The 26,629-nt window shown below is 33.5% G+C and overlaps 9 protein-coding genes across 9 annotated transcripts in view; 7 read left to right on the top strand and 2 right to left on the bottom strand.

Moving 5' to 3' along the window:
* Positions 1–507: 507 nt before the first annotated feature.
* LOC137580915 (uncharacterized) lies at positions 508–2,491 on the top strand. The gene is made up of 2 exons (XM_068295064.1): positions 508–1,476; positions 1,992–2,491. The coding sequence occupies exons 1-2, from the start codon at positions 1,374–1,376 to the stop codon at positions 2,210–2,212; spliced, it is 324 nt and encodes a 107-aa protein (XP_068151165.1). The 5' UTR covers positions 508–1,373; the 3' UTR covers positions 2,213–2,491.
* Positions 2,251–2,728, bottom strand: LOC137580916 (chymotrypsin inhibitor SCI-III). Its single transcript, XM_068295065.1, has 2 exons — positions 2,529–2,728; positions 2,251–2,461 (listed from the first exon to the last, which is right to left on the bottom strand). The coding sequence occupies exons 1-2, from the start codon at positions 2,602–2,604 to the stop codon at positions 2,289–2,291; spliced, it is 249 nt and encodes an 82-aa protein (XP_068151166.1). The 5' UTR covers positions 2,605–2,728; the 3' UTR covers positions 2,251–2,288.
* Positions 2,729–8,645: 5,917 nt separating this feature from the next.
* LOC137581027 (papilin) lies at positions 8,646–9,543 on the top strand. Its single transcript, XM_068295182.1, has 2 exons — positions 8,646–8,875; positions 8,940–9,543. The coding sequence occupies exons 1-2, from the start codon at positions 8,716–8,718 to the stop codon at positions 9,116–9,118; spliced, it is 339 nt and encodes a 112-aa protein (XP_068151283.1). The 5' UTR covers positions 8,646–8,715; the 3' UTR covers positions 9,119–9,543.
* A 1,131-nt stretch (positions 9,544–10,674) lies between these two features.
* Positions 10,675–11,073, top strand: LOC137580725 (carboxypeptidase inhibitor SmCI). Its single transcript, XM_068294839.1, has one exon. The coding sequence runs from the start codon at positions 10,675–10,677 to the stop codon at positions 11,071–11,073; it is 399 nt and encodes a 132-aa protein (XP_068150940.1).
* A 327-nt stretch (positions 11,074–11,400) lies between these two features.
* Positions 11,401–11,863, top strand: LOC137580546 (male accessory gland serine protease inhibitor-like). The gene is made up of 2 exons (XM_068294634.1): positions 11,401–11,519; positions 11,588–11,863. The coding sequence occupies exons 1-2, from the start codon at positions 11,453–11,455 to the stop codon at positions 11,767–11,769; spliced, it is 249 nt and encodes an 82-aa protein (XP_068150735.1). The 5' UTR covers positions 11,401–11,452; the 3' UTR covers positions 11,770–11,863.
* A 1,950-nt stretch (positions 11,864–13,813) lies between these two features.
* LOC137581152 (male accessory gland serine protease inhibitor-like) lies at positions 13,814–14,215 on the top strand. The gene is made up of 2 exons (XM_068295332.1): positions 13,814–13,915; positions 13,980–14,215. Exons 1-2 carry the CDS (start codon positions 13,849–13,851, stop codon positions 14,150–14,152), a joined length of 240 nt encoding a protein of 79 aa, XP_068151433.1. The 5' UTR covers positions 13,814–13,848; the 3' UTR covers positions 14,153–14,215.
* A 2,879-nt stretch (positions 14,216–17,094) lies between these two features.
* On the top strand, positions 17,095–17,491 carry LOC137581409 (male accessory gland serine protease inhibitor). The gene is made up of 2 exons (XM_068295635.1): positions 17,095–17,188; positions 17,251–17,491. The coding sequence occupies exons 1-2, from the start codon at positions 17,104–17,106 to the stop codon at positions 17,436–17,438; spliced, it is 273 nt and encodes a 90-aa protein (XP_068151736.1). The 5' UTR covers positions 17,095–17,103; the 3' UTR covers positions 17,439–17,491.
* A 456-nt stretch (positions 17,492–17,947) lies between these two features.
* Positions 17,948–18,325, top strand: LOC137581046 (kunitz-like toxin PcKuz2). The gene is made up of 2 exons (XM_068295203.1): positions 17,948–18,056; positions 18,131–18,325. The coding sequence occupies exons 1-2, from the start codon at positions 17,987–17,989 to the stop codon at positions 18,298–18,300; spliced, it is 240 nt and encodes a 79-aa protein (XP_068151304.1). The 5' UTR covers positions 17,948–17,986; the 3' UTR covers positions 18,301–18,325.
* A 2,391-nt stretch (positions 18,326–20,716) lies between these two features.
* Drgx (Dorsal root ganglia homeobox) overlaps positions 20,717–26,629 on the bottom strand; it is a 45,440-nt gene continuing 39,527 nt past the window's right edge. Inside the window, exons 7-8 of the mRNA XM_068294820.1 lie at positions 21,755–21,939; positions 20,717–21,597 (exon numbers count right to left, since the gene is read on the bottom strand). Coding sequence (XP_068150921.1) covers positions 20,876–21,597; positions 21,755–21,939 — 907 coding nt within the window. The 3' untranslated portion in view covers positions 20,717–20,875. The remainder of the gene's footprint in view (positions 21,598–21,754; positions 21,940–26,629) is intronic.

Genomic DNA, 26,629 nt, shown 5'->3' with positions numbered 1-26,629 from the left:
TAATAAATCGTGTTGAAAACTGTTAGGAAAATCTTATGTATTCCCAAAAAACTCTTAGTTTAAATCTTTTAAAACTATTGGCAACATGAAGTGACAGTTTTTGGTTATAAATGTCAAGTTATTTATGGCTCGAAATCTAAACAATCTATTAATTCAAGTATTGTGTTAAAATTGAACAATCTGACCTGTTCTTTATCTCAATTCTGAATGAATTGTGCCAGAATCCAAATTCGTTTCTAAATTCTATAAGAAAAACATTTGATAATTTTGATTTTCCATTGCAGAAACGATTTAAAACTTTAACTTTAGTCTATATTGTCTGTCGAATCAAAAGCATTTGAATTTTTTGGTTAATCTCATTTACACGACTAAATGAGAGTATCAGAATGAGAATCGGAAGGCCTTTCTGCAACAGGCCCACGCCAGTTTAAGCCGGACAATCAACCCCCAAGCAGCGCTGCTGCTGCCTCTGATTTGCTGTTTTCAGTCCATGGCATCATCATCATCATCGGCGGCTGCGGCAGCAAAACGCCCCATCATTTTTTTTGTTCTTCTCGCGCACGTCCAGTCATATCAATCGCACATGCAAGCTGGCGGCAAAAGTAGGAGAGACGGGCGGCCAGTCGGTGGGTTAGGCTGGTGTTGTTATCAGTGGAAAATAAAAACGCCGCTGTCAGCGAGCGAGCTGCGCAGTCTGTGATTGCCTTTTGTTCGAGGTTTCAAGTTGAGTCGATCTGAGGCTTAAAAACCAGAGCACTTAGCCAGTGACCAAAAGTGTTTGTGTGTGACACAGAAATTAAATTAGCAAAAAATAAAAAATTTCATGAAATGAAATTTGGTCAGGAATAAATAAATATATAAAATAGGAGAATCGAAAAAAAATTATAAAAAAAAATCAAAAATCAAAATCCTTAAAAAAAAACAGAAACATACGTTAATCATTTTCAAGCAGGTGTTTGAACTTGTTTTTTTTGTCAAACTCAGACGGTAGAAAAACTCATAAAGTATAGATCGTTCATCTACAGTATAGTAGATACGGTCTGAACTCTATTGGATTGAATTTTTACGGTTCATAATACATACATATATGTATATGGGTGCTACGACTACGACTGGCTGCTGCGCATTTGTCTTCTTAAACAACGTCAGCATCATTGGCATAATTGACCGAGAGTCTTCTTCTATGGCCATTCAAACGATAGCTGTTCAACCAAGAGCAGTAAAACCAGCAATACAAAGCTGAATTTGAACCCCGATATATATTGGAAACTCTTAAACCTGAAATAGGAAACTAAACACAGTGAGAACACCCCTTTCCTCCTGCTACTACTGCTGTCCAGTTGGATTTGACTTTTACCTGAAAAAAGTATTCTATGCTTAAGATGTCCTTGTTCAGTCGGAATGCAATTAGCCTAATGCTATGTCTGATACTGGCAATAGGCAGTCTAAGACTTCAGTTGGTTGAGGCACTTGTGCGTAAGTATTTTTTAAATCGAACCTAAAATGATAATCTCAAAGATATATATATATATTATGAATGGGTAGTTTGTTCTAAATCTGTGAATGAAAAGTAGAAAAATCTATTTCACAATATGAAGATTTCTTTTAAAATACAAAGTTCATTCATTGAGAAAGTTCCGTTTTACATAATATACTTGAGATTAAATTTGTCTTAAACTTATTTCAATTTGTTGAAAAATTTGCAACGCAATATAATATGTTTTTATGGAAATCTTAAAATTTAATTTTAATTGTTCTGAAATCTAACTGAAAACCCAAGAATTTGATCCTTGATGAAAGTAAAAAGTATTTCTAATAAATAAATAAACATCTTTTGTTTTGAATTGAACTTTTAGAAACGTATCTAAAATTAAAGGAATTTCTGAATAAAGATCCAATGGAACAAAAGACTCTATATGGAATAAATATATATATCATTTGACGAAATAAAATCTTCTAGAATAATTAATTAGATTTTATTCTTTTTTAAGGTGATCTCTGTCAGGTGAAACCCAGCACTAGTGGTCTTTGTGTACCCAGCACTTTGGGCATTTACTATGACGAGGAGACCCAGCATTGCCATTTCGTTGGCTGCAATAATAAACGTCTCTTTAGCAGCTTAGATGATTGTGAGAAAATATGCAATAATTCAAGACATATTAAACTACGAAGTCGCTCGCAAAGGAAGAGAGTGAACGAAACCACAAATTGAAAATACATAAAAATTTGGATAAAAAAAAAAACAAAAGAAATCTCATTTGTTGTGGTTGTGGCTTGTGTTATTCTCATTAGATATCACGACAATTGTATTCACATTCGACCTTGGTGGCAAAACGGTTATCATTTCCACCACATCCGCCATAGATGAAGGGCTCACAATGACGCTTGATGGGATTGTAGGCGTAGCTTTCGACATAACCGAAACAACGACCACTAATTGAGGGCTGTAGACACATTTTCACTAGGAAATAAACAAAATTTATGTCTTTAATTACTTATTTATTGATATCTCTGTTTAAATTGAATACCTCTCTTGGAGGCTCCATCGATGGGGCTTAATAGACACAGGCCCATGATAAGGCAGAAGATCCAGATGTGAGACATCTTTCGCTTCTAAACTCCTTCTCCTTCGAAAACCTAAACCGTCAAGTTCTTTGGCCAACAGCTCACTGATCAGCTCTATCGATTTGATCAGTTGATTGTTTACCCCAAGTCGTTGCTTAGACTTCAACATTGACCAAGTTAATGGCAAACGATACATGAAGTTATAACAAAAAATAAAATGTGTTAAGGGATTCGGCTAGGGTGATAGCCAAATCACCTGACTATGTTAATGCAGAGTCACTAACTTCCGTTTCAGTTCATGAATAACTTTTTTTAGACTTTTTTCTATTATTTTAAACATATTGAAATCAATGCTTTAATTTGTTTACTTTGCACTTAAAATCTTAAATTTTATTTTCAATATAAAGTTACCAACTGTTCAGACTTATTTATATCTAATTGTTAGTGATGTATAAATATTATTAACTTTAGTCAGTTTAGGTTTCTATTTTTTATTTTAGGAATTTTTACTTATTTTCCTTAAATTTAAAAATGTTTCAAGTTTTAAGGATAGAGAACTTTTATAATACTTTTTAAAACTAAACAAGTTATTGCAAGATATATTTAATATACTGATAAATATTCATGGAAAAAAAAATTAAAAAATGAATTAAAAAATTATTCAATATCAAATATTTATGGCAAGAAAGCTATTAAAAATATTTGAGGCAACTGTACCTTTTAAGCTAGTTTAAATTTTGAACTGTTTCTTTACAAGTTATTACAAGATAATTTAAAATTGTAGCTAACGTTGAGTTTTTATTTCGTATTTATTTTGACTAGTTTCAGTTTAATTATATTTATTATTTTATATTCTGTTTTTTTAATATCTGTTTTTTTTTTATATATTTTTTTTAAGTGTTTTTTGTTTAGTTTATTTGTTTTTATTGATTTAATTTTTTATATTTATTTCAGTTTCTTTATATCTATTTTATTTTTTTTAGATTTATTTTTTAGTTAATTTAAAAATTTTTTTTTGTTATTGACTTCTTATATTTATTTTTTATCTTTTTTTTTTTATATTTAGATATTATTAATGTTTTTTTTTAATTTTACGATTGTAGTACAATCCAAAATATTGTAAATTCTTTTCAAGCGCTTAACATTGTTTTTTTTTTAAACGTGGTTAATAATTGTAAATGTTTAGATAAATTTTAACCCTTATATTGAACTACAATTTGGCATTCGATAAAAGTCGTTAGAACTGATCTAGAGTTACCCTACAAAAAAACAAGAAAAAACCACAAACAATCTCTTATAACAACAGAAATGACGTAAAAACTTTTGCAAACGCAAAAAAAAAAAAAAAAAAAAATACTCAGTAGAAAGAAAGAAAAACATGTTCCGCATATCAATGGCAAAAACAAGTGGATTTACTTGGATATTTTGTGTTGATTTGAAAACGAGATTTCAATTCCCATTGAGAGACTAATTCTCTCAAGTTACTCTGCCTATTTCTCTCTCCTCATCGCTCTTTCTCACTGACTCTCTTTCGCTGTGTCTTACTTTTCTCATATTCTCTTTTGTGAAGTTTCTCTTACAGTGTCTCTGTGCTGACTTTGTTATACCCTTTGAATCGTCTTTTTTTCTCTTGTGTGGTATAACAAGTATAAAAATTTCGACTTTCTTTGTTGTGCAAGGTTCTCATATTCGTTTCCAGAGTAATTTGGAGTCGCTGATTGTTTTTAGCCATTGTTTTTTTAAATATTCCAGAAAAACTAATTTCATATCGAAATATCTTTTCGCTTGGAAAATAACAAAGTTATTAGCCAAAAGTGATTTCATTATATACATATGTCCGATCTCTGTCCAATCCTGTTGACTCCGAAATATACAATGCCAAGCTAATCGTTAACTTGTTAAACTTAGTTTCAATTTATTAATTATTCATACATCATTAAAGTTTAATGGTTAAACATAAATGGAACTGATTAGATTACTAAACCTTAATACAAACAAGTCGGTATTCTTGTTTTGGTTTTTAAAATCTAAAGTTTTTCCTTAAAACATGCTTTTTTTTGCTGCATTTTCGATGCTGACCTTGTTTGTGGCAACTTCGTGGTCTTTGAAATATGGTAATATTTCATAATATTTTTTATAACCCTTCTCTGGCATATGACATTGTATTGTATATAGAGGGATGCGGTCTCCCGGATTTGCTTGTGGAAGATGAAAGCTCTGTATGTACACTTAATGACCCCATCTGGTCCTACAAAAGGGATACAAACAAATGTTTTTCCACACACTTTGTGGCGTTTGGAGATGATGGAGAATGCGATCACACTTTGAATCGGTTCGACACCAGAGAAGACTGTGAAATCAAGTGTTTAGAATAACTATACTAGAGGCTGGCAAAGCCACAGAAAATGAAAAAAAAAACGGATTTATAATTTAAATATTAAAACATTAAATTATTCCAATTTTAAAGAACCGTCTTAAAGTCTTTTATGAGAGAAAATAAAGCTGAACAGCATCCTTGTGACATTGAGAAGAACTTGGATTTTGAGAAAACCTTTTTTATCCTACTTCTTATATAGTGTGTATATAAACTTTGCCTACATCTTTCATCATTGACTTTTGCAAAGTGTATAGAAATTTCGGCCAAAAATACAAATGCTAATTCTGTTTTTAGGTTTTAGTTATTCATTTGGGTAAAATAATCTCACAGGTTAATTGAATGAGAAGTCGTCAGAGAAAGAGCTCCACTAATTTAGTAATTAAACGTTGAATGAATTGAAGTCTGGGTATGGCAAAGGGGGAGAGAATGGAAACTGGGCAACATTTCAATTATTTCAAGTAAATTAAACAGTTAACTGAATTGTCACGCACACAAATTTTGCGACCCTCTGCCCACTGAAAGTCACCCCCTTTCTCTATGTCAGATAGACTCTGACTATAGCGCCATGTGTGTGAGCTAATGAATAAATAGCCACGACCTATTTGATAGTCGGTCCTTCTACTCATCAACATCAACATCGTCATCGTCATTAGCATCAGCATCAGCGTTAATTCAATTTGCCTGATATATTAACACCTGCTAACGTTTTTGCCCAATTACAACAAGTGTTGCATTCAATGAAAGTCCAACTCCGATTCCGATTCCTCCACGTCCCATGACTTCCTTGTCTTTAGGGTTGTCTCACTAATTATCACTTAGCCATTACATGTAGGGATATATTAGATACATTCAGTCTCTTCATGTCGACAATTGCAAATGCAATTTTAATGAGCCAAACAGTCGCACACACACTTTGGCCTGGTCAGAATCCTCAAAGTGCAATGCCTGCTAATAACTTATACAACTTAAAGCATTTATTATGCAAATTGTTAGAGTTTACGTAAAATGACGAAGACATCTTGTCAAGCCACACAAATATTTCAGTGTCGTCTATTAACTTGAATGAATTTCTCTAAATTAAGTAACTCTGAAAGGGTATCAAAACTATACTCTCTAGAAACGTTAAACGCTTCGCTTAGCACTAACTGAAAAGTTGAAAAAACTAAGTAGAGCAATTTAAATGGTTTGGAAAATAGAGAACATATTCCACATTCATATTCAGTTCACATTGCCGCTCATTAGCGCGAGCACGCACTCTGATTTTATCAGTTATATTCTCTATAATGCCAACGATCGGGCAAATGGCGACCCAATTTCTAATTCTATTGTCCAGCCTGATGCTGGTCACAATGATGATAATCCAACCGCCCCAAGTGCAGGCAAAGCCTGTGTCCCAAGTCCAGGGTAAGTTTAGGTGAGATGGAAATAAGTATTCATTAGACTTTTAGTCATTTCTTTACTTAGCTGCGAAATGCTTGCAACCTCTCGATCCGGGTCCATGTCGCATGAATTGGGAGCGTTTTTACTACAACAAGGCTAACAATACCTGTGAGCCTTTCCATTATGGCGGCTGTCAAGGCAATGAAAACCGTTTTGGCTTTCAGCAAACCTGTGAAGAGGCTTGTCTAGTGAAGAAATGAAAGTTGAAAATGTCCAACAATATTGAAAGGAACTAAAAAGTGTTGTTTAATTGTGTTGAAGAATTTTGATCAACAAAACTTTCAATTTTCAAAATGTTTATTTTAAGTTTTTCATCTAAGATAATTCAAATTGCCTGAATAACACATAAAACTTGAAGTGAATTCTTGAAATTTTTAGCTAAAATTCATATTGAAAATTTACTTAAAACTTTGCAGATTAACAACTTTCACTTAAAGGTTCAAGTTTTCAAGTTCAAAGTTTTTTGATTTTATTTAATTTTTGTTGTATTTACCATATTTTTATTTAATTTTAGTTTGTATACATCTTTGAAAGTAAAAATTAAAATGGTTTACTTGAAACTTTTGAAATTGATTTTTATTAAAAAATCCAAAAACGTTAACTTTTAAATAATAAACGACTATAAAGAAAAATTAAAACTAGAATTAACTTTATATTTGAGAAATTTTGTATATTTCAAATTGAGATGATCCACTTTAGAACAACAATTAAGAAAGCAAATACTAAAATTGTCACACAATTTTTGTCCTTAAATAACCTGCTAGATAAGTTTCTACACTTAGAACTTAGTCATTGTCAAGCGTTCATAAAAAAAAAAAAAAAAATAGGAAAGACATGAATTTTCCAAACTAAGTTGTAAGCAATTTTAAGAGTTTTTTAAGGAATTATGGCAAAAGTTTTCAGCAATTTAACTTATATATTCAGAGTATTCTGGTCAAGTTCTAACAGATTTTAAAATGTTCGAATGAATTATTTGGAAGTAAGACATAAGAAAGTGAATCAACTGAATAACTCAGTGAATTAACTTGAGTGAGTAAGTGAATGAACTAATACACGATAACACAGTGAGTCTGTAAACTCTTCGAACAAAATAAAACGTTTGCTTAAAACTAGTTCAAACGATGTTTTCCCATATCAAATGATAATATGGTATAATCAAAGTTTTCGCGACATCGTATTGAAGAAATCCAACTGGTTAAGTTTTCTTTAGTCTGAAAAAACTCAACAACTAGAAATCCAGAAATATTGGAAAAACCCTTAATGGCTTTGCACCGATATTGTTTGTGCTCTAAATAACAATTGATGAATGCGATGACGTTCTTTAGATTTGTGATTGGAATATATAATCAATTAAGCTGTTGATTTCATTTCTCTACACAATAAAATAAATAATGATCGTTCATTTATGGTGTGTAATAATATTAAATCTAATATTAGAGGTGTGTCATAATAAAGGCACTTTATGGAAATTATCTGTCAGTCTTTTGAAAAGTGTTTCATTATGTCCTATATAGACTACTCCGTAAAATCTTTTAGATTTCAGATTCTAAATGTTGTCATAATGAAATTTATGAGTAAGATATTTTGTATTATAATTCTTTTAGTTCAGTTCAGTAACATTCACTTTTGTGTTCTTTTATATTTTTGTTATATTGCTATTTCCCGTTTGTTTTATATTAACAGGTTTCTTTTGTATTAGAAAACCAATATTTTTTTAAAACTGTATCAAGAAAAGATCGGAAATTATTAATTTAAGTTTGCTACCATCTGCTTATGAGTAGATCAAACAATATATTGGATATGAGTAAAGGTTTGAGTCTCTCTCTAGGTATATTAAATTTTTGAATACAACAAAACAGAAAACTTTATCCCAAGAAGCCTAAAACAAGTCCTTGGTAATAGATCATGAATTAGAAGTAAAATCTATCTATCTATATCTATCGAATTGTTTTCAATAGACTGATTTACACTTTCACTAATATCTAGTAACGAACCACACCTGTGATTTAGAGAAGGGTATTCATCCGATTGTCTACAATGAGTTGCTAATTTTACAAAGCAGATGCTAATTGACAAAGACGCCCCCCAATACAAACAAATACATATACTATTTGTGTTTGTATAGTGGAAAAAAATATGAATTAAGCTCTTAAGCACAGCTCGCGCATAAGTTAAACGCTTCGTTTAGCGACACACACACACACTTAGACAGTGAAAAGCAAAACAAATTAAATCATTTATAATATAGAGAACATATTCCATTCACATTCAGTTCACATTGTCACTCATTAGCGCCAACACGCATTGTGACTTTATCAGCAATATTTACCAATATGTCGACCAAATTTCTAAGCCTTAGAGCAATTATTTTGGTGGTGATGATTCTACATTTGTCCCAAGTGCAGGCAGCGGCCAATAATGCAAAACCTGTGGCCCAAGTGCCCCAACCCACACAACCCACTTCACAGACAACCAAGCCCCCAAAAGTCCAGGGTAAGTTAATGGATGAGTTTAGACAAATGTCCAACAGATAACTTATTTTTATTTTACCTCTAAGTAGCTGCAAAATGCTTGCAACCCTTGGATCCAGGTCCATGTCGCATGAGTTTGGAGCGTTATTACTATAATAAGGATAAGAATGCCTGCGAGACTTTTAAATTTGGAGGCTGTCGAGGCAACGATAATCGTTTTGGCTTTAAACAAACCTGCGAAGAGGCTTGTCTAGTGAAGAAATAGGTTAATATTAGTAAAAGTGAAAGTGTTTGACGATGTCAAGGATACTCAAAAGCGAAAATATAACTAAATGAGAACTAAATAGTACTATGAATCTTCTATATATGACCAACAATTTAAAGCTCTTTCAAATCAAATATGTTTTATAACTTAAAGCAAAATCCCGATAAATTTATTATATATTTCCCATGTAATCTGGGAAGTATTCAGTAGCAAAGTGCAACAATTTACTAAAAATTTACGTAAAGAAAAATTTTCGTCGTCATTTACTTACTTTATAAATATTAACCTTTGACTTATTGCATGTTCATGTTTATAAGTTGTCTATAAAATTTATACAATTTATATAAATATTTTTATAAAGAATTTTCAAACATTGTGTATTGGATTGGATTGAAATCAATAAAAGTCATTAGACTTAAAAAGTAGTCTTTACATAAAATTTTAAACTTTTTTCTATAAAGTTTATTAAACCTAGGACAAAATATGTGAATGAAAATGTTGTTGAACCGATTAGCCTTAACAGGTAAGAGAAACTAGTGGTTTTTAAAAGATTTTGTAAATTTCTTTTCTCTCTTTTTCTTCTTTCTTTTAGTTGTAAATAAACAAAGGAAACTGTTTAGCCTAAATAAGATGGTTCCAAATGGTTTGAAAATCAATCAGTATTAATGATTTTATAAAAATGTGTTTTTGATATTTGATCAAATCATTAATACTTTGTAAATCATTTGACCCCATTAAGAAACGAGATTAACAAGTGTGTCTTATGTCTTATATGGTTAACTTATCGAATATATGGTTCTATATCCTTTGTGGTAGTTTCAAAGCTGACAGAATTTCTTCACTTATAATAATTGTTATTAAAAAAGGGACATTGAATAGAGAAAACAGTTCTTAAAGAAGTAAATTAAGAGAATAACTAATATGTATGTACAAATTATTTTTTATCACTATTGAATTAAGTGGATTGAAAAACAATTCGTGGAATCTATTTGAAAAGTCACTTGAAACCATTTAGTTAGTTGCGTACAATAGTCTATCTATCATTAATCAATCACTTAACATCTGGCTAAATGTTTTAGGCAAACAATTGAGCTTTGAGATTTAATAATTTTTTCAAAGAATCAATTAAGATTTAATATCAGGCGGGTTATTCCCCCGCTGGCCTAAACAAATTTCGTGAGAGTTTTATGTAATTACACTTATATGTACACTTATATAGCCACTCGGAAATCAATATATGCATATGATTTATCTATATCTAGACAAAGAGCGATAACCTACAGTCATAATGAAGGTTGACACATCTTAACTGAGGCATTGGCATTCAAATGGAGGCGCGGATAAATGTCATCGGCGGGCTGACTGTGATTTACATGCGACAGCGAATCAGTTGAGTAAATACGAAAAACCGAAACGTAAAACTATGACTACGTGAGGGTCTCTCTCTCTCTCTCTCTCTCGTTTGGATGACGCACTGAAGGTCTATGGGCATTGAAGGGGTATTTAAGGCAGTATACGCATTCATTTTGTCAGTCAAACACTCAACCAGATACGAAATGTTTACTAAAACTCAACAGTTCTTGCTGATCTTTGGAGCATCTCTCCTCTGTCTCTGTCAAGGAGCTGCTGTGGATTCCACCGATTTTGTGGTGGAGAAACAAGTGGAGAGTGAGGAGATAACAAGTGAATTACCCAATGTGCCCACGGAATGTCATCAGCCAAAGGAAACGGGTCGTTGTTTTGCCTTATTCTATCGTTATGCCTACAATGTGGATACCCAAAAGTGTGAGGAGTTCATCTATGGCGGCTGTGCCGGCAATGGAAATAATTTCGAGACAAAAAGTCTGTGTGAAGCCAAGTGTTTGGGTAAAACCACAGAGGAGGAGGTCGAGGGAAGCACCACTGTGACCAGTGACAGCACTACAATCCCCAGCAATATTAGCACCAGCGACTAAGGCGAAAAAAAAAAAAAATACAATTTATTTACACCCACCTTTATATACAATCTCTGTATAGTATATAAGATTATTTATGGTCTATAATTGTTATATACATTGTTCTCGTTTGCTGTGGTTCGCAATTATTTGTACTCTGTTGTGTATATGTGTATACAAATATGAATATTTCACAAGCATTTGTTAATGAACTTAAAGTTCAAACACAACTACAAAAAGGAAAAATTAAATAAAGAAACTGATAAGCTCTAGAAAACAAGATTTAACCAATAACTGAGAGTGAGAGAGAGAGAAGGAGAGCGTAATTTTAGTATAAATCTGTCGAAACTTTTAGACAGATCTTCAGTTGCTATTGTTAAGCTGTCTAATACAAATCAAAATGAAATTCTTCACCATCATTTGCCTGGTGTGCGCCCTTTTCGGCCTGACCTATGCCGCCAAGGATGGTAGGTCTAGGACTAATTTGGACTAGGATATACCCAAATTCTTAATCTACATACTAAACTAATTACAGCTATCTGTGATCTGCCTGCTGCTGCCGATGGCAATGGTCTAATCAAGTGTGCCGCCTTCATGCCCAGCTGGACCTATAATCCATCATCCAACTCCTGCTCCAGCTTCGTCTATGGCGGCTGTGGTGGAAATTCCAATCGCTTCAATAGCCAGGAAGAATGTGAGGCCAAGTGCAAGAATTAAAGCAAATCCTTGACCAATTGAGACCACTTTGATGTAATATACATTCATAATATTTGCTTTGGAATAAAATTACTTTAGTTTATGAAATTTATAAGGAACTGTTTTTGTGTTTAATTATCTGACTTTCGAATACACAGTCTTTGAGATGTAGATAGAACTTTTCCTTACCATCTCTTATCCTACAATATGATAGATCTTCTTGATCTTATATGGTTTGTCATGACTTAAGCTTGACAAAGCATATTTGGATTTTAAAATATTTTATTGTTAATTCTGGATAATTTTAGGAATTTTGTTACACAGTGTCTGTGGTCAATCATTTGTACCCTAAATTATAAATAGTTGCTCAAATTAAAATATGTTTAAACTCAGTTAAGCTGCTGTTGTCGGTGACAGTCATACCGTGTCAAATGAATAAGGTAAATAAGTAGCACTCCATAAAAAAACCAGATTAGTTTCGTGTCGAGTTAGAGTTATTAGTAGCCAAGCTCACTATTACTAACTTCTCCATCGATCTTTATAATAGCAGTTACATATGTATAGGTAATAAGTATGAAAGTATATATATTAGCGTAATGCAACTGTTTCTCTTAACGACATAGAAACAGAGATGAGATAAAACACTGGGCTACTGAAGCTCATGAAAAGTATTACAACTTAATATTCTGGAAACTCTCTAGTGGAGAGTTAAACATGTTTTCTATTCTATGGTTGGCTAAATAAAATCAATTGAATATTATTTATAAGGCGTTTAAAGTTTAGTAAATGTGTAAAATAATCCTTTCCATCATTCCCGACCGAACTAACTTTTGGTATTGCTTTATCGGGGCTTAAACTCTTCAATATCCGCAAAAATTTATTCCTCATGTGCCTTAACTCAATCCTAGACGTTTATAAGGAATATTGGTGGCACTTTTGAGAGGATAGTAGGTGGGGCAATTGCCAGTAGGACCTCATACTTTAGTTGCCTTTTGAAATCGAAACCAAACCAAACCAAATTCTAGACACATTTTAGTTTAAAACCTCAGTTCAGCGTCTCAATTGATGTTCAAGAGACTTAATAAGAACGCAACAGATGAGCAAATGTGGATTTAAATTAAAGCAATCGACGAGTTTGTCAGTCAACGAGGACAAGGCAAAATAATTTTTTTTTTTAATTTGATAAGATAGATTACTCTCTCAATTTATTGAACGCATTTGAAAATATAAACCTCATGAAATCTTTAGCAACCAAATCTTGTTTTTTTTTTTTTAGATGCCTAATGTATTTTTTAAGTCTTGCCTTAACTTAGAACAAGATTGATAGAATTAGTCAACCTTTAAAACTAACTACTGAAGTTCAGCTCAGCTCTCAATATTGAAATTTTATGAGTTGCTTTAAGTATCATCCTATTGCTCACTTATTAAGATGCTAACCGAGATTCTTAACCCCCAAGAAATCTCTCGTCAAGAAGAAATTTTACTTAAACACATCGAAAACAAAACATTGAAGAAATCTACGTATGTATAATAAGGTGGGATAAAAGAGTACAAAGTTATTAATTATGTTTATTGTGATATGAACTAAATATGTTTCCAGAAAACAAGTGTTTTGATTAAAAAGTAACTGACTTGCTGACAACAGATTTCCCATACAATTTTTGAAAATCGCCGACAAGTGATAAATCATAATGGCTCATTAAATACGTATTGCGATTTGGATTGTTTGTTTGCGATTTCAATAAGTAATACCAATTCTTAGTATGGGAAGTCCCAACCGTTTATTTGAGCTAGAAGTAAACAATATGAGTTCTCAGAACTGAATTTGATGTAAATAAACAAGCATTAAGGTTAAACATAACAAATAATATTTACACAAACACGAGTCTGTGAGATTTCCCCATAGATTCATATATATATACATTAATTTGTTTGAGCCAGCTATGTGACCCAATATGAAATAAGCGATAAGCCCGACAAAAGCTTGTGGAACTGATCATCATCTCATTATGGGACGCAGGTATAAAATTGTGGTTTCGATTTCATTTGACTTCAGTCGAATATTGTCACAGTTTACGTCAGAAGTTCTCTCTCTTGAAAATGAAGTTCCTTGCTATTTTTTTAATATTGGCTGCCTTTGTGTCAACTTCCTGGGCCCTTAAACATCGTGAGTGGCAATAATTCTAATGTTTCTCCTTCCTTTTCTTACATTTTGCCACTTACGTTTTCAGCGGACTGTGGTCTTCCTCATTCACGTAACGGCGATGGACGCATTTCTTGCGAGGCTTATATACCCAGCTGGTCCTACGATGGTCAAGAATGCGTGAAATTCATTTATGGCGGATGCGGTGGCAATGCAAATCGTTTTGGCACTAAAGAGACATGTGAGGCCAAGTGTTTGTAATATTACCAACTAGTACCAAAGAATGTTTTAATAAATTAGTCGGATTAATGGGAAAACTGTGAATATTTGTGTATAAAAAAGGTTTTAATAAGAGGTGTGGTTAAACGTGATTAAAGATTCCAGGGTATAAATGTATATAAATGCTATGTACATTTACATTTGTTGGATTAGTCGTAAGATAATTAGTGTAACTGATCTCATTACACTTTAGGTATGTATATAGATGGGATTATCATTTGGTTTTAGCACAGTCGAAAATGAAATTCCTTGTGATACTTATGTTTTTGGCGATCTTTGTGTCAAAGTCGTGTTCATGGAAAAATCGTGTGTATTAATAATATTTAAAGCTCCATTTTCGGTATATATTATAAATCTGCTTCTAAAAAACTGTTAAACAGCTGCCTGTGGTCTGCCACATTCACTTAATGGCAATGGAGTCATCAAATGTACAGCTTACATGGTCCTACAATCTGGCATCGAATGAATGTGTATCATTCATCTATGGCGGCTGCGGTGGTAATGCCAATCGATTTAGTACTAAAAAAAAGTGTATGGAAAATTGTGTGCTCTAGAAGTAGTGGAATACGCAATTGTTGAAGTTATTGGAGAATTGATTCATTTGTAATGAGTAAAGAAACATTTTGGGGGTGAACTTATATCAGATTCTTCCTTAAATTCAGTTTCTATGAATCTTTAAATAAATGGATCGACAATGTTTTTAGAGCGTTGCATTTACAATGCACATCAAATTCGAAGTAAGTCAAGACGTCAGTTTAAACTTTGAAGCATTCAAGTGGAACGGATCTGGAACAAAATGAAACTAAACTTGAACTAATCTCTTAATTGTTGAGATATAAAATTTCGATTCTACTTTGAATTGTTTTGAGTCGAATTTGTTGTTTATCCGTTGCGAACGTGCTCTTGAAAATGAAGATTTTTGCTATTTTTGTGATATTTGAAGCCCTCATGATAACTTCCTTGGTTCAATCTAATTACAATGGTATGTGTATTCGTATTGCCACATCCAATTTGCCTTCATCATTTCTATTTCCCCTAGCGGCCTGTGGTGCTATTGCTTGGACATACAAGGGCAAGTGCCTTGAGAAGTCACCCAGATGGTCATACAGTCCGCTATTGAGAAAGTGTGTTAGAATGGTTCAGTCCACTTGTATTGCCACAGAAAATAGCTATAAGGATGAAGAGATATGTAAGGCCATGTGTTATAAAACATAGTACAATCGACATCTTTGGTAGAGATTCAAGAAGAGTCCTAATAAACTTACAACGATTAAAAATGGCCTAAATTGTAGGAAGGTCTGGTTCATCCAAAAGATTAGTTCGTCTTTTTGTATTTACTTGGTTTGGGAGTCCCAAAAATTTCTATTTTATGTTTAAATACGTTAGCGTGTTCCTTTCTCTAGTATATCACTTTATAGAAGTAGTGGAAAGTTTGCACTGAAGTTAGTTAAACCGATTAGGGTCGATGCAAAGGAAACTAAACTGAAATGGTTTAAAATATGCTTTAGATATAAAAACACGATTTCAGTTAGAAATATTTTTGTTTAAAATCTTCTTTTACTTGCGGAACGAATCTTCAACTGAGCGAAAATAAAGTGAAACTGATCTTGTTACGATCTGGATATATAATTAAAACTTATCGTTTAATTAACTTTAGTTGAAATTTGTTCAATTCTGAGAATGAAGTTTCTAACCATATTTGTGATATTGACTGCCTGCTTGGCAACATCCTGGGCTGCGGTCTGTGGTCCAACTTACGATCAATATGACAGAGTTTGTTCGCCAAGAGTGTCCGGCTGGTATTACGATGCGATCTTAAATAAGTGTGTGCATGTTGGAGGTCAAGGATGTGTTAACTTATCTAATCGCTTTGATTTTAAGGAAACCTGTGAGATATCGTGTGTGCTCTAAGAAATAAATTTTCCTTTGTAATTGACTGCATTCGTGAAGCATCTGTAGTTTTATTACCACTATCAAACTGTGCTTATAACACGGCTAGGAGATCCTTCATATTTCGTAAGCAGCACCAAATAAAGAGCACGTTGTTTGTATAGCTTTCCTTAATATCATCAAGTTTTATGAAGCTTGGCTAAAGTTTAAGAATTGAGAAATTTCAGTTCTATAAGAAACATGTAAATTAAACGCCAAAACTAGTTGAAAATGTTAACTAAATAGAGCAAAGCAACGATTTAAACAGCTTGCAATAACAAAGGCTACCATCTCTATATCTATGAAATATTATCTTTATAATATTCACCCTAAGCTGGCTTAAAAGGTAGGCCTAATACATTTAAAGAAGCTCAAAATTTAGGCAAAGAGCGTTACCCTTTCTTTAAGCTCGAAATTTCATTATTCTCACAACTCTATCTTTCATTTTCAATCAATCTTTTGCATTTTGCTGTGAATTCTAGGCTTACATTCATAAATATATTAAAGTTCTCGGTTAAACTATAAGTTTCTTACTGATTATGGGAATTTTCGAAGCGTTTTCCTTGTTCGACAGACTAGGATATGGCATATATTCTAGATAATTTTAAAAGATTTCAAGATTTTGATATGTGAACTTTAATATTTACTTTTGTAATTAGCTTATGCATTGTGCAAGTTGTTTAATTAGTGAATTATTTTCTTAATTTCTTAGCGATTCTTCTTCATGTGCTTTATATAACAATTGTTGTTGTTGTTGGGGACATCTGGGCTATCATTTAACTTTCTATATTGCGTCATGCTCTAATGCCACCTGCCAACTTAGAGTCCATCTCTTGTCTGACCTTTGTTGAGATAAGGCAGCAAAACTTCCGCAGATTGACTACTCTCTCGCTCTCTTTTTCGAAATATTATACATATAAGTTTTACATATATATGCCTTTATAAACTGCTGACGTGGCGAAGAAGTTCTTTATATTACAAAAGTTGGAGTTTCTGTGAACATCATGAAGTATTTGTGGTTAGCTGCTGCCTTGGGTTTGCTCATCAGTCTCTCGCATAATCGCCTTCTGGTGCAGGCCAGCAAACCGGGTAAGTCCATTGAGTTCTATTTCTATACTATACTTCTTCAAAAGCTATATATTCCTGGCTAGAGATGTGCAATCAGCAGCATTCTATGGCTGGCATGGCCCAGGATGGGGCGGCTTGTATGGCTTTTATGCCAGCCTGGAGCTATGATCCCACCAAAAATGCCTGCGTTGACTTCATATTTGGCGGCTGCGGCGGTAATTCAAATCAATTCAAAAGTCAAGAGGAATGCGAAAAGGCCTGCAAGGACTAACTAAATGATACATACTAAAAATAAAACCACTTAATGCAGACACCAAAATAATAACCGGCTTGTTTTTGCGAAATATTCGTATAAATATATCCAAAACAAAGTTTCACTATAATTTCAAGGTTTGTTTTGTTTTCTACCCTTGCCATCTGATAAAGAGGAATCGGGTATATCGGGAATTAACTTAGGTTGGACACTAGCAGGTGCATTTTTCTTAGCACACCTTTCACTTTCAGTTTACAACATTCTTGATCTTAGTCAAATTAATTTATGCTAAAACATGTATTTAGTTGTAGTAAGTAAAGCAGTTTTTGCTTACAGGGCATTGCACAAGTCAGCTAACCAAAATATTTTTTTTTTGCACGACTCCAAACATTGCTCACATAACACACTTGAGACGAGAGAAGAGGTCCGAGTCTGGGCCTGACCCTCAGATAAGCTTGAGACCTGAGGCCGGTTTCGTGTGTGAGCCTATAAAATGCCGGAATCATCTGCTTTGAGCTCAGTTTAGTTGCATTTGAGAAGCTCAACGAATACACCAAAAATTTAAAATGAAATATTTCGCTGTTTTATTGCTCATCTGCTGCCTGATGGCCAGTGCTTTGGCTGCCCTTAAGAATCGTGAGTTGATTTAGACAAAAAAGAAAAGTGTAAAGTTAAGAATTAATAGAATAATTGTTATCTATTAAATTTAGCTGCCTGTGGTGAAGAGTTTGGCAAAATTGGCGATTGTCGTGCCTTGCAGAACAAGTGGACCTATCGTCGTGACACGAACGAGTGCATTCAGTTCAATTACAGCGGATGCCATGGCAATAACAATCTATTTGAAAATAAGAAACAATGTGAACAGACCTGCAAAGTTTAAATACAAATTATAGTTTATTTTTAAATATTCTTGTTTTTTTTTTTTGTTGCTAATCTTTTATTATTATTATTATTGATTCGTTTTACAATTAACTTTAATTAACATGGGCTTTTTCATCGATATATTTTGTTGGTTGTTACTGTAAGTTGTGATAGGCTAGGCTGATTTGTTAGCTATAATCTATATTTATATATATATATATATATGTATGTATATATATATTGTTTATATGCTTCTTTAATTGATATTGTGTTAATCTTTTTATTAGAAATCAGTAAAAGGCTGCAGAGAATATGATTCTCAATAACTTTTTAAAAAGATTGTAAAAATATCAAGAAATCAATTTAAATATTTACAAATGATTTTGAAATCAATTTTATTTTTTGTTTTGTTCTCTAATGTTAGGCCGGGCGAAATATAGCCAGAGAGGTTATCAATAGAATAGAGAGAGGGAGAGAGAGAGAGAGAGAGAGATAGAAAGAGAGGTTATCAATAGTTGCTCTACAAGTTTCAGACAAAGTTTAATTTCAATTAATTAATTCCAATGGATTTGTTCATTTAATTTTTACTCAAAATATTGAAAATATCTTTTGGCATTTGATGATGTGACCCTCGCAGTTGGTTTGCTTTGATAAGGCTTGTTTTGGCAAGTCGGAAGAACAGGTTTGCTTGTGATAATATTTGAAGTTTATCTATTATAAACGTAGATATAAGTATGTATATAAACACAGGTGGTTAAAACGACAATCAAGGGACTGGCAATATTGATTTTAACCGATATGTTATTACCAAATTCGATTCCATACAATTTTGTATAAAGCCAATAACCGGGGTCTACAGTAATTCAGTATAATTTAGATATCAGAAAAGACAGACCTGTTCGAAAATAAGTTAAATTGAGAGATCTGGTACTTAGATTGCTCAAATCAAAAAGTGATAAACCTTTCAACGAAAAGAATAACTCTATTCTACAGTTAAAGTTATTCCTAATTCATTAATGGGAAGTCAGAAACGGATCTGTTACTATATAATGAATGAATAAATGAAATAAATCAAAATAATATATATGTAATATTGAATTCAGAATTTGCCACTTACTCAAAATTAATGCAAAAATCTATATAATTTCAGGAGGAAAATGATAAGGAGGCATTTTAAATGAAGCAAGTAAGTCGACTCGTCGACTTGGGTATACCATACACCAGGCGAAACAAATATTTCAAATTTCGAAAACCAAATGTATGTCTATTAAATTGTTTTTACATGTTTCATAGTATGTGCTATCTCGCTCACTCTACGAACATACGAGCACTCTAGCGCCGCCACTAGCCAACGGCCAATTCTGGCCTTGTGGACTGCTTTGTAAAATACGTTCATACGCATATTTTGCATGTTTCTAGTCCGATTTCAATAAAATTCGGTAGTTTTGTAGAAATAGATAAGAATAATTAGTCTGCCGAATTTGAATGCGATAGTCAAAAATCTACAGGAGAAAATCGGTTTTTTCTTAAATATGGAGGCGGAAGTGGGCGTGGCAAAATATGAAAATAGATGTACCCTGCGCGCATACTAAGCCAGTGTACATACTAAATTTGGTGACTTTAGCTTTGTTAGTTTTTGAGAAAATCAGTTTTGTTTAATTTGCGGGGGCGGAAGTGGGCGTGGCAAAATTTTTAAATAGCCAATATCTGCGCGTCTATCAAGCTAATCTGCATACCAAATTTGATGTCTCTAGCTGTTATACTTTTTAAGAAAAACAGTTTTATGTGATTCCTGGGGGCGTAAGGGGGCGTGGCAAAAAGTTTGAACAATCAGTTTTTGCGCGCTAACTAAACGGGTATACAAAATAAATTTGATGTCTCTAGCTGTTATACTTTTTAAGAAAAATAGTTTTATGTGATTCCTGGGGGCGTAAGGGGGCGTGGCCGAAATTCCAATTAACTCTGTACGCGTGCATAATACACGAGTATACATACCAAATTTGGTGGCTCTAGCTCTTATAGTCTCCGAGATCTGCGTGTTCATACGGACGGACGGACGGACGGACGGACGGACGGACGGACGGACGGACGGACGGACGGACGGACGGACGGACGGACAGACGGACGGACGGACGGACAGACGGACATGGCTAGATCGACTCGGCTGTTCATCCTGATCAAGAATATATATACTTTATAGGGTCGGAGAAGCTTCCTTCTGCCTGTTACATACATTTTGGCGACTTTAATATACCATTCCACCCTATGGGTGTATGGTATAAAAAGTGAGGTAAGTGAATGAATTTTAAATTTTCTGATATTTTTACAATCTTAGTTTTGAAAAATTCTTAATTGTTGACCTTTTGCCTTTGTCTTCGATAACTTTCTAACTAATCTAATTAAGTGTTGCATTTATAATTAATTTTCAATGTGCATTTTGTGCTTTGTTTTGGAGGATAAACTAAAAGGTTTATGTTTTTTTTTTTTTTTTTAGTCTTAAATGCTAAATATTTTATAGTTTTAATGGTAATTCTTGTTTGTTGGTTTTCATAATTATTTAAATTAATTGCACAGAAACTTCATTTCGTTGCTTATTATTCGCTTTTGGTAAGCAAAAGCAACGGATTGACGTTTGTTGGTGTTGTTGCTGTTGTTGTGGTTGTTGGCGAATCGCCTGCTGCAATAGCCGTTGGTGTCTGCGACTGAGTGGGCGTGGTGGGAGGCGACAAGGTGGCAGCATGTTGTTGCTGTTGTTGTTGCTGCTGCTGCTGCTGTTGATATGCCGCGGCCGATTCGGCCAAGTCTAAGAGAGAGGCCGATGTTGTTACGGGCAAAAGGCCCGATGAGTTAGCTCCTCCGGCTGCGCTTAAACCGTTCATGGTGCTAGCCGTCATATCCTGAGCCTCATGCTTCATCCTCAAATGATGGTTATGCTGATGATGATGATGGTGGTTATTGTTATTGTTGTGCCCCAAGGCCGGATGATGGGCAAAGGATAATGGAGGCAAATGCAATCCAGGAAAGGCTAAACCAGCAGCAGCTGCCGCATGCAACGATTGCAACAAAGCTGCCGAATGTTCTTGGGCCTTGCGACGCAGCTCGGCCACCGAATTCGAGCGTGGATCAGCCGAGGAACTGCCACCTGAACCACCACCATTGCTGCCACCTCCACTCGTCGATTTGGGAGACTCTGGGGAACTGGCTGCTGAGCTGCTACTCACCGGCACACTCAGTGTTGGTGGGGCAACTGTGGCAGGGGGTGGCGGCGGCGGCTTCAGCGAACAGCATGAGCAAAGACTTTGAAACGGCGACACACCTGCGATAGAGAAGATGACAAAAATTGATATTGATAAATTTGATAATTTTGCGATTTTCTGATTTTGATTTATTGGCTCAACCAAACTCAGCTGATTATATTTTAAACTGATTTGATTTGATTCAAATTCGATTGGAGACGCAAAGGCCACACTTACCTTTCAGACCTGCAAACAGGGGCTGATGATGGCCAAATTGGGCGGCCAGATGTGGCGGCAGAAACAGTGGCGGATGCGGATGCGAATGCGGATGATTGTTGGCAGCATTCCTTTGAGCTGCGGCTGCCGCAGCTGCAGCTGCCACAGCACTCTGTTCACTTAGTACTGGACGAAAACCACAATTGCTGTAAATAAAATTGCAAAAGAAATATATTTAATTATTAAGTTTTTAATACAAAAAAAATTTATTTATTTATTCGGAAGAAACAATTACAATCATCATTTAAGTTTATTTACTTTTCTCATAATTATTTTCATTTGATTTGTCATCGAAACTTTTAAAAAATCAATGCTAATTTTAAATTTTACACTTGAATGTGGAGTAATTAAACTATTTATAAGACGGAATCAGTACCTGTGACTACCCCTTAGACATTCCAAGTCTAAATCATCGTTTTAAATTAAGATATTAGGACATTTTCCTGTATAAGTTGAGTAATATCAATTCTCACAGTAAAAAACACATGTGTACGACATCTCCATTCAAATAGAAACAATTTTTTATTACAAAGACCTTAATATAACTTGTGAAATTTAACATGTAATACCACAAAATAGATTTTTCCTTGGCTAACAATAAGTAATTGAGCAAGCAACAAGAATTTCTGATATAATCAATAAGAGTGCTCATTGTTTTCTTTATTGGTGAACTCATTAAAACCATTCCGTCAAGCTTAGTCCATACTAAATCACATTATGGGGAAATTTTATACCCAGAAATTGTAAAAACAAATGTAAATGTGATTCATTGGTGATAAGATAAAAATGTTTTATAATTAAATCGTTACGCATTTAATGCATTTCACAAGTTCTAAAGATAAAACGCTGTATTTCATCAGATTAATGATAAATTTTAATGAATTAATAATCAATACAAGGTTTATGGAACTCATGATGATCTATTGTTCGAAAATGTTTTAAAAGAAAAAGCGAATATATATCCATATCTTTTTAAAGCATTTTCGAACAATATCATCATTTTGATTATATTTGGGTTCCATTATAATTAGGTTTAGTTTTTCCGACATCAGTTATCAAAATTATCGACTCCTAATTAACTCAATGAGGAAAATTTTTGAGTTATTTGTTCTCATTATCTAGATTTTCTTAATTGACTGCATCGAACTATTTTGGCTTAGTAGATTGATTCAATATACTAAAGATTAATACTAATAGTCTTAGATTCCATGAAATATTTAAACTGTGACTAACAAAGGATAGAATCCAATGGCAAACTATTACACTTAAATAAGTATACGAACGGCTTATAAAACTACAACAATAGTATCTATACTTATTGGCTAAACACGCTAGATAAGAACGGGAAAGTATTTAAGAGCAAGCAGTATATACTAAACTACTTATTCAATTTCATCTTCAAAAATAAATGAAACCAAGGCTTAGTTTATAATTTAAAAGAATTTTTCATCTTAAATTGCATGAACCACGAATTTTCATCCGTGGACTTCTAAAATGATAACTTAAAAACCTCTACTAAAATATTTATCAACTTAAAAAAATAAGAGAAGAAAATTGCCTAAAACCAGGGAAAAAAAATGAAACAAGAAATTGCTGGAAAATCACAACACTCCCAAAAAGAGAGGCTAAAATAGAGACAGAGGGAGAGAAAGAGAGAGCAAAATACACATTCGAAATTCTGTTTCAAGCGGCCAAAATGATTCACCGCGAAAAAAGCGGCAAAAACCTCGTCAAATCACGAGAGTTTAGTTGATGGAGGCAAAAAAAAAACCCAAGAGAAAGTGAAGCGAGGGAAAAAGGAAAAGTGAAAAGAATTAAAAGCGACAGTGGCCGCGACATTTGTGGTTGCTACAGAGAGCAGAGAAGGACCCATGATACTGTTGCTTCAGTTCCCCACCCCGAACTACCGAAATGTTGATTCAACTCCCCCAAGGTCTTTAGCCAAAATGGTCTTAGGCTTAATGTAAATTTGAATAAATGGAAATTGAATTTTTCACATTTTTTTGTTTATTTTGTTTTTGTTGTTGTTGTGTTTTCATTGTACCCGCTAATCCACCGACAATGTCAAATAAATTTATAACCGCACAATTATGTCTGCTCTATTTGAAGAGCAAAGTAGTAGCAAATGTTCAAATGTTAAATAATAATAATATTCTATAATTTTATTAATGGATTATATGCCAGTCAACAACGAGAGTCGGTTAACAGTTAACAAATATTATTAAAGTAAGTAATTGCAACATATCAAACACTTACAACGTTTTCGATAGTGACAAAAACTTTCAAAACTCTGTGTGATTTGAATCAAAAAAAAAGGTATTTTTAAGACACATTTATTTAAGAACGATATGAATCCAATTTTAAAATTGTATATATTATTTATAGTATAGTATTGAAAACAACTTTTGCTTCATTCCTTAGATAAACTAATGGAACTTTTTGCTTTAAAAACTATATATTATATAGTGGATTAAATATTATTCCTTTGGTTGATATGACTCACATATTTGTTAGTTTAAAGTTGCTTTATTAGTTACCTATCGAATGACCCTCGTATATATGAATATCATACATCATCATCATTTCGCATAAAATGTTTTGGCTCACTTATCAATTAAAATTTTAAATTGCATTAAGTGTTTGATGAGAGGGCGGGTATGAAGAGAGTGTGCTGATGAAGGGATGGGGAAGGGTGGCGGCAGTGTCTCTATTGCCTTGACATGATGTCAGTGTCACCCTATATAGCCCACCCCACCCTGCCCCCTCCTTTCCACTGCTCACATTCTAAGCGTTATACATATTTCATTCAATTAAAAAACTGAAACAACAACTGACTGTAGGGAGTTTCACTTCTCCAGAATATTTAGGTTTATTAATAATAATGCAATTACGCATAAAAATGTTTTAATTTATTTCAATTAAGCGTTAATTAAAAGCATATTTTGTTATCGTTGATGTTGTTGTTGTTGTTGTACTTCGTGCTGGAATCGTTAACATTTATTGCAGATACAAAGCATTTTGGAATTCTGGATATGAATCAAGTTAGATTTTTATCGATATTTGCATAAACAAAGTGGAAAAGCATCAAAAGCATTTGAATTTCATTCGATATTTAACAGATTTTAGTTAATGTTTTAGACTTGTGAATTTGGTCTTATGCATTGGAAACATAGGCGAATCTAGGGCGGTAAAATGGGGGAACTTTGTCCCTTAAAGTATGCAATATGCAAAATGACAAATATTTTGTATGCCTTGCAATTTAAAAAGACTCTATTAACAATGTTTGCTTCGAAGATTGTTATTAACTACAAGATCTTTGAATACCTCAAAAGACGAATTCGTGAGCTGCTTGTTGCATACTTTAAGGGGCAAATAATCACCTTTTTACAGCTCTAGGTCCGTCTATGATTGGAAATAGTTGTTTGAATTGATGCATTAAACTTATGTAAATTACTTCAATTAATTCAATGCCATTCAGCATAATTTTTTAGTCAATCAACAAAATTCTGATATAAAAGTAAGTTAAATCAGAATGCTAAACACAGAAAATGTTCTGTAAACGTGAAAATTTCTTGACAGCTACAATTTTCCACAATTATTGTTGATAGCCACAATTTTCCGCAATTAATTGTATAGAAATTTACCGATTTTGAAGACTAAGTTAAGAAACTGTTTTGCATTGCATTGAACTAAATAATTTTTAATTTTTACACTGGTTTTTAGCTTGACTATCAATTTAATATATGTATGTACATAGATAGATAGATTATAGAGATCATACTGAAATCCAAAGCATGAAAAACTTTGACAAAAATACATATAAGATGTATTTCAATTGATTTTCACTTTTTCTCTTGAAAATCGAATCGAATGGGAAAAACAATTAATAAGTTAAGCCAGACATTTCACAGTCCCTCGTTTAAACTAGTCTAGATTTTATGTTAAATATTTATATTTTTTTTTATCAGTAATTAAATTTATAACATTTTAACAAATAATTTGTTCTCCCTGCAACAAATTAAAAAGCAAAAGTCCAAATTCAAATAACAAGAACAAGAAATGCAAACACTCAGACATAGACATAGAGAGTTGGCCCAGGCCTCAAGCTCCCTCCAACACTTATCCCCCACCCAAACCTCTGCCCCAAAGCTTCTGTCCATCTCTCTCGCACCGGGTAACGAAAAAAGCAGTAAACTTAAATGTTTGCGTATAATTAAGCACTCATCCTTTGGTCGTAATTAAATTTTGCATGTGCACATTCATTCAAACAGAGTGAGCGAGCGAGAGTGCCAGGGAAGAGGGGCTGGGAAATTTTTGCAGCAACCTGAAGCGCCTAAAGCTATGCCATAGCAAAGTCTAGGGAATGGATGGATGGATGGGGAGGAGATGGAGCCGCCGTCGCCGCCGTTTTAATTGCTATACTCAACAAGAAGAGGAATCTTTTAGAGAGACAACATCTCTATCTCTGTCTCTGAGTTCCATTGCAGCTCCCATCTCTAATTAAGACATTCAGCAGGCTTTTTGAGTGTTGTCGTTGAGCTCGTTAGTTAGAACATAACTTTGGCTCTGGGCCAAGACAGAGAGAGAGAGAGAGAGACACACAGAGAGACAGACTGAGGCGCTTGGCTAGAATGAGATTGTCAATGTCAGAAAGTTTTCTTAAAATTTTCGCACTTTTTCCTTCAAGATTGCAGTGAGTTGAAACTGTCTGTGTGTAATTTTTGGGGCAAACATTTTAATGCTTTACGCACATCCAACAAATTAAAACTCAGGACAATCAACACCTACTTATACATATACATATATTTATGGGTATGTATACCAAGTATATATACA

This window comes from Drosophila tropicalis, unplaced genomic scaffold (assembly GCF_018151085.1).
Source record: "Drosophila tropicalis isolate 14030-0801.00 unplaced genomic scaffold, ASM1815108v1 contig_845, whole genome shotgun sequence".
In the NCBI taxonomy this organism is placed as follows: Eukaryota; Metazoa; Arthropoda; class Insecta; order Diptera; family Drosophilidae; genus Drosophila; species Drosophila tropicalis.
This window is presented reverse-complemented; position numbering and strand designations above follow the sequence as displayed.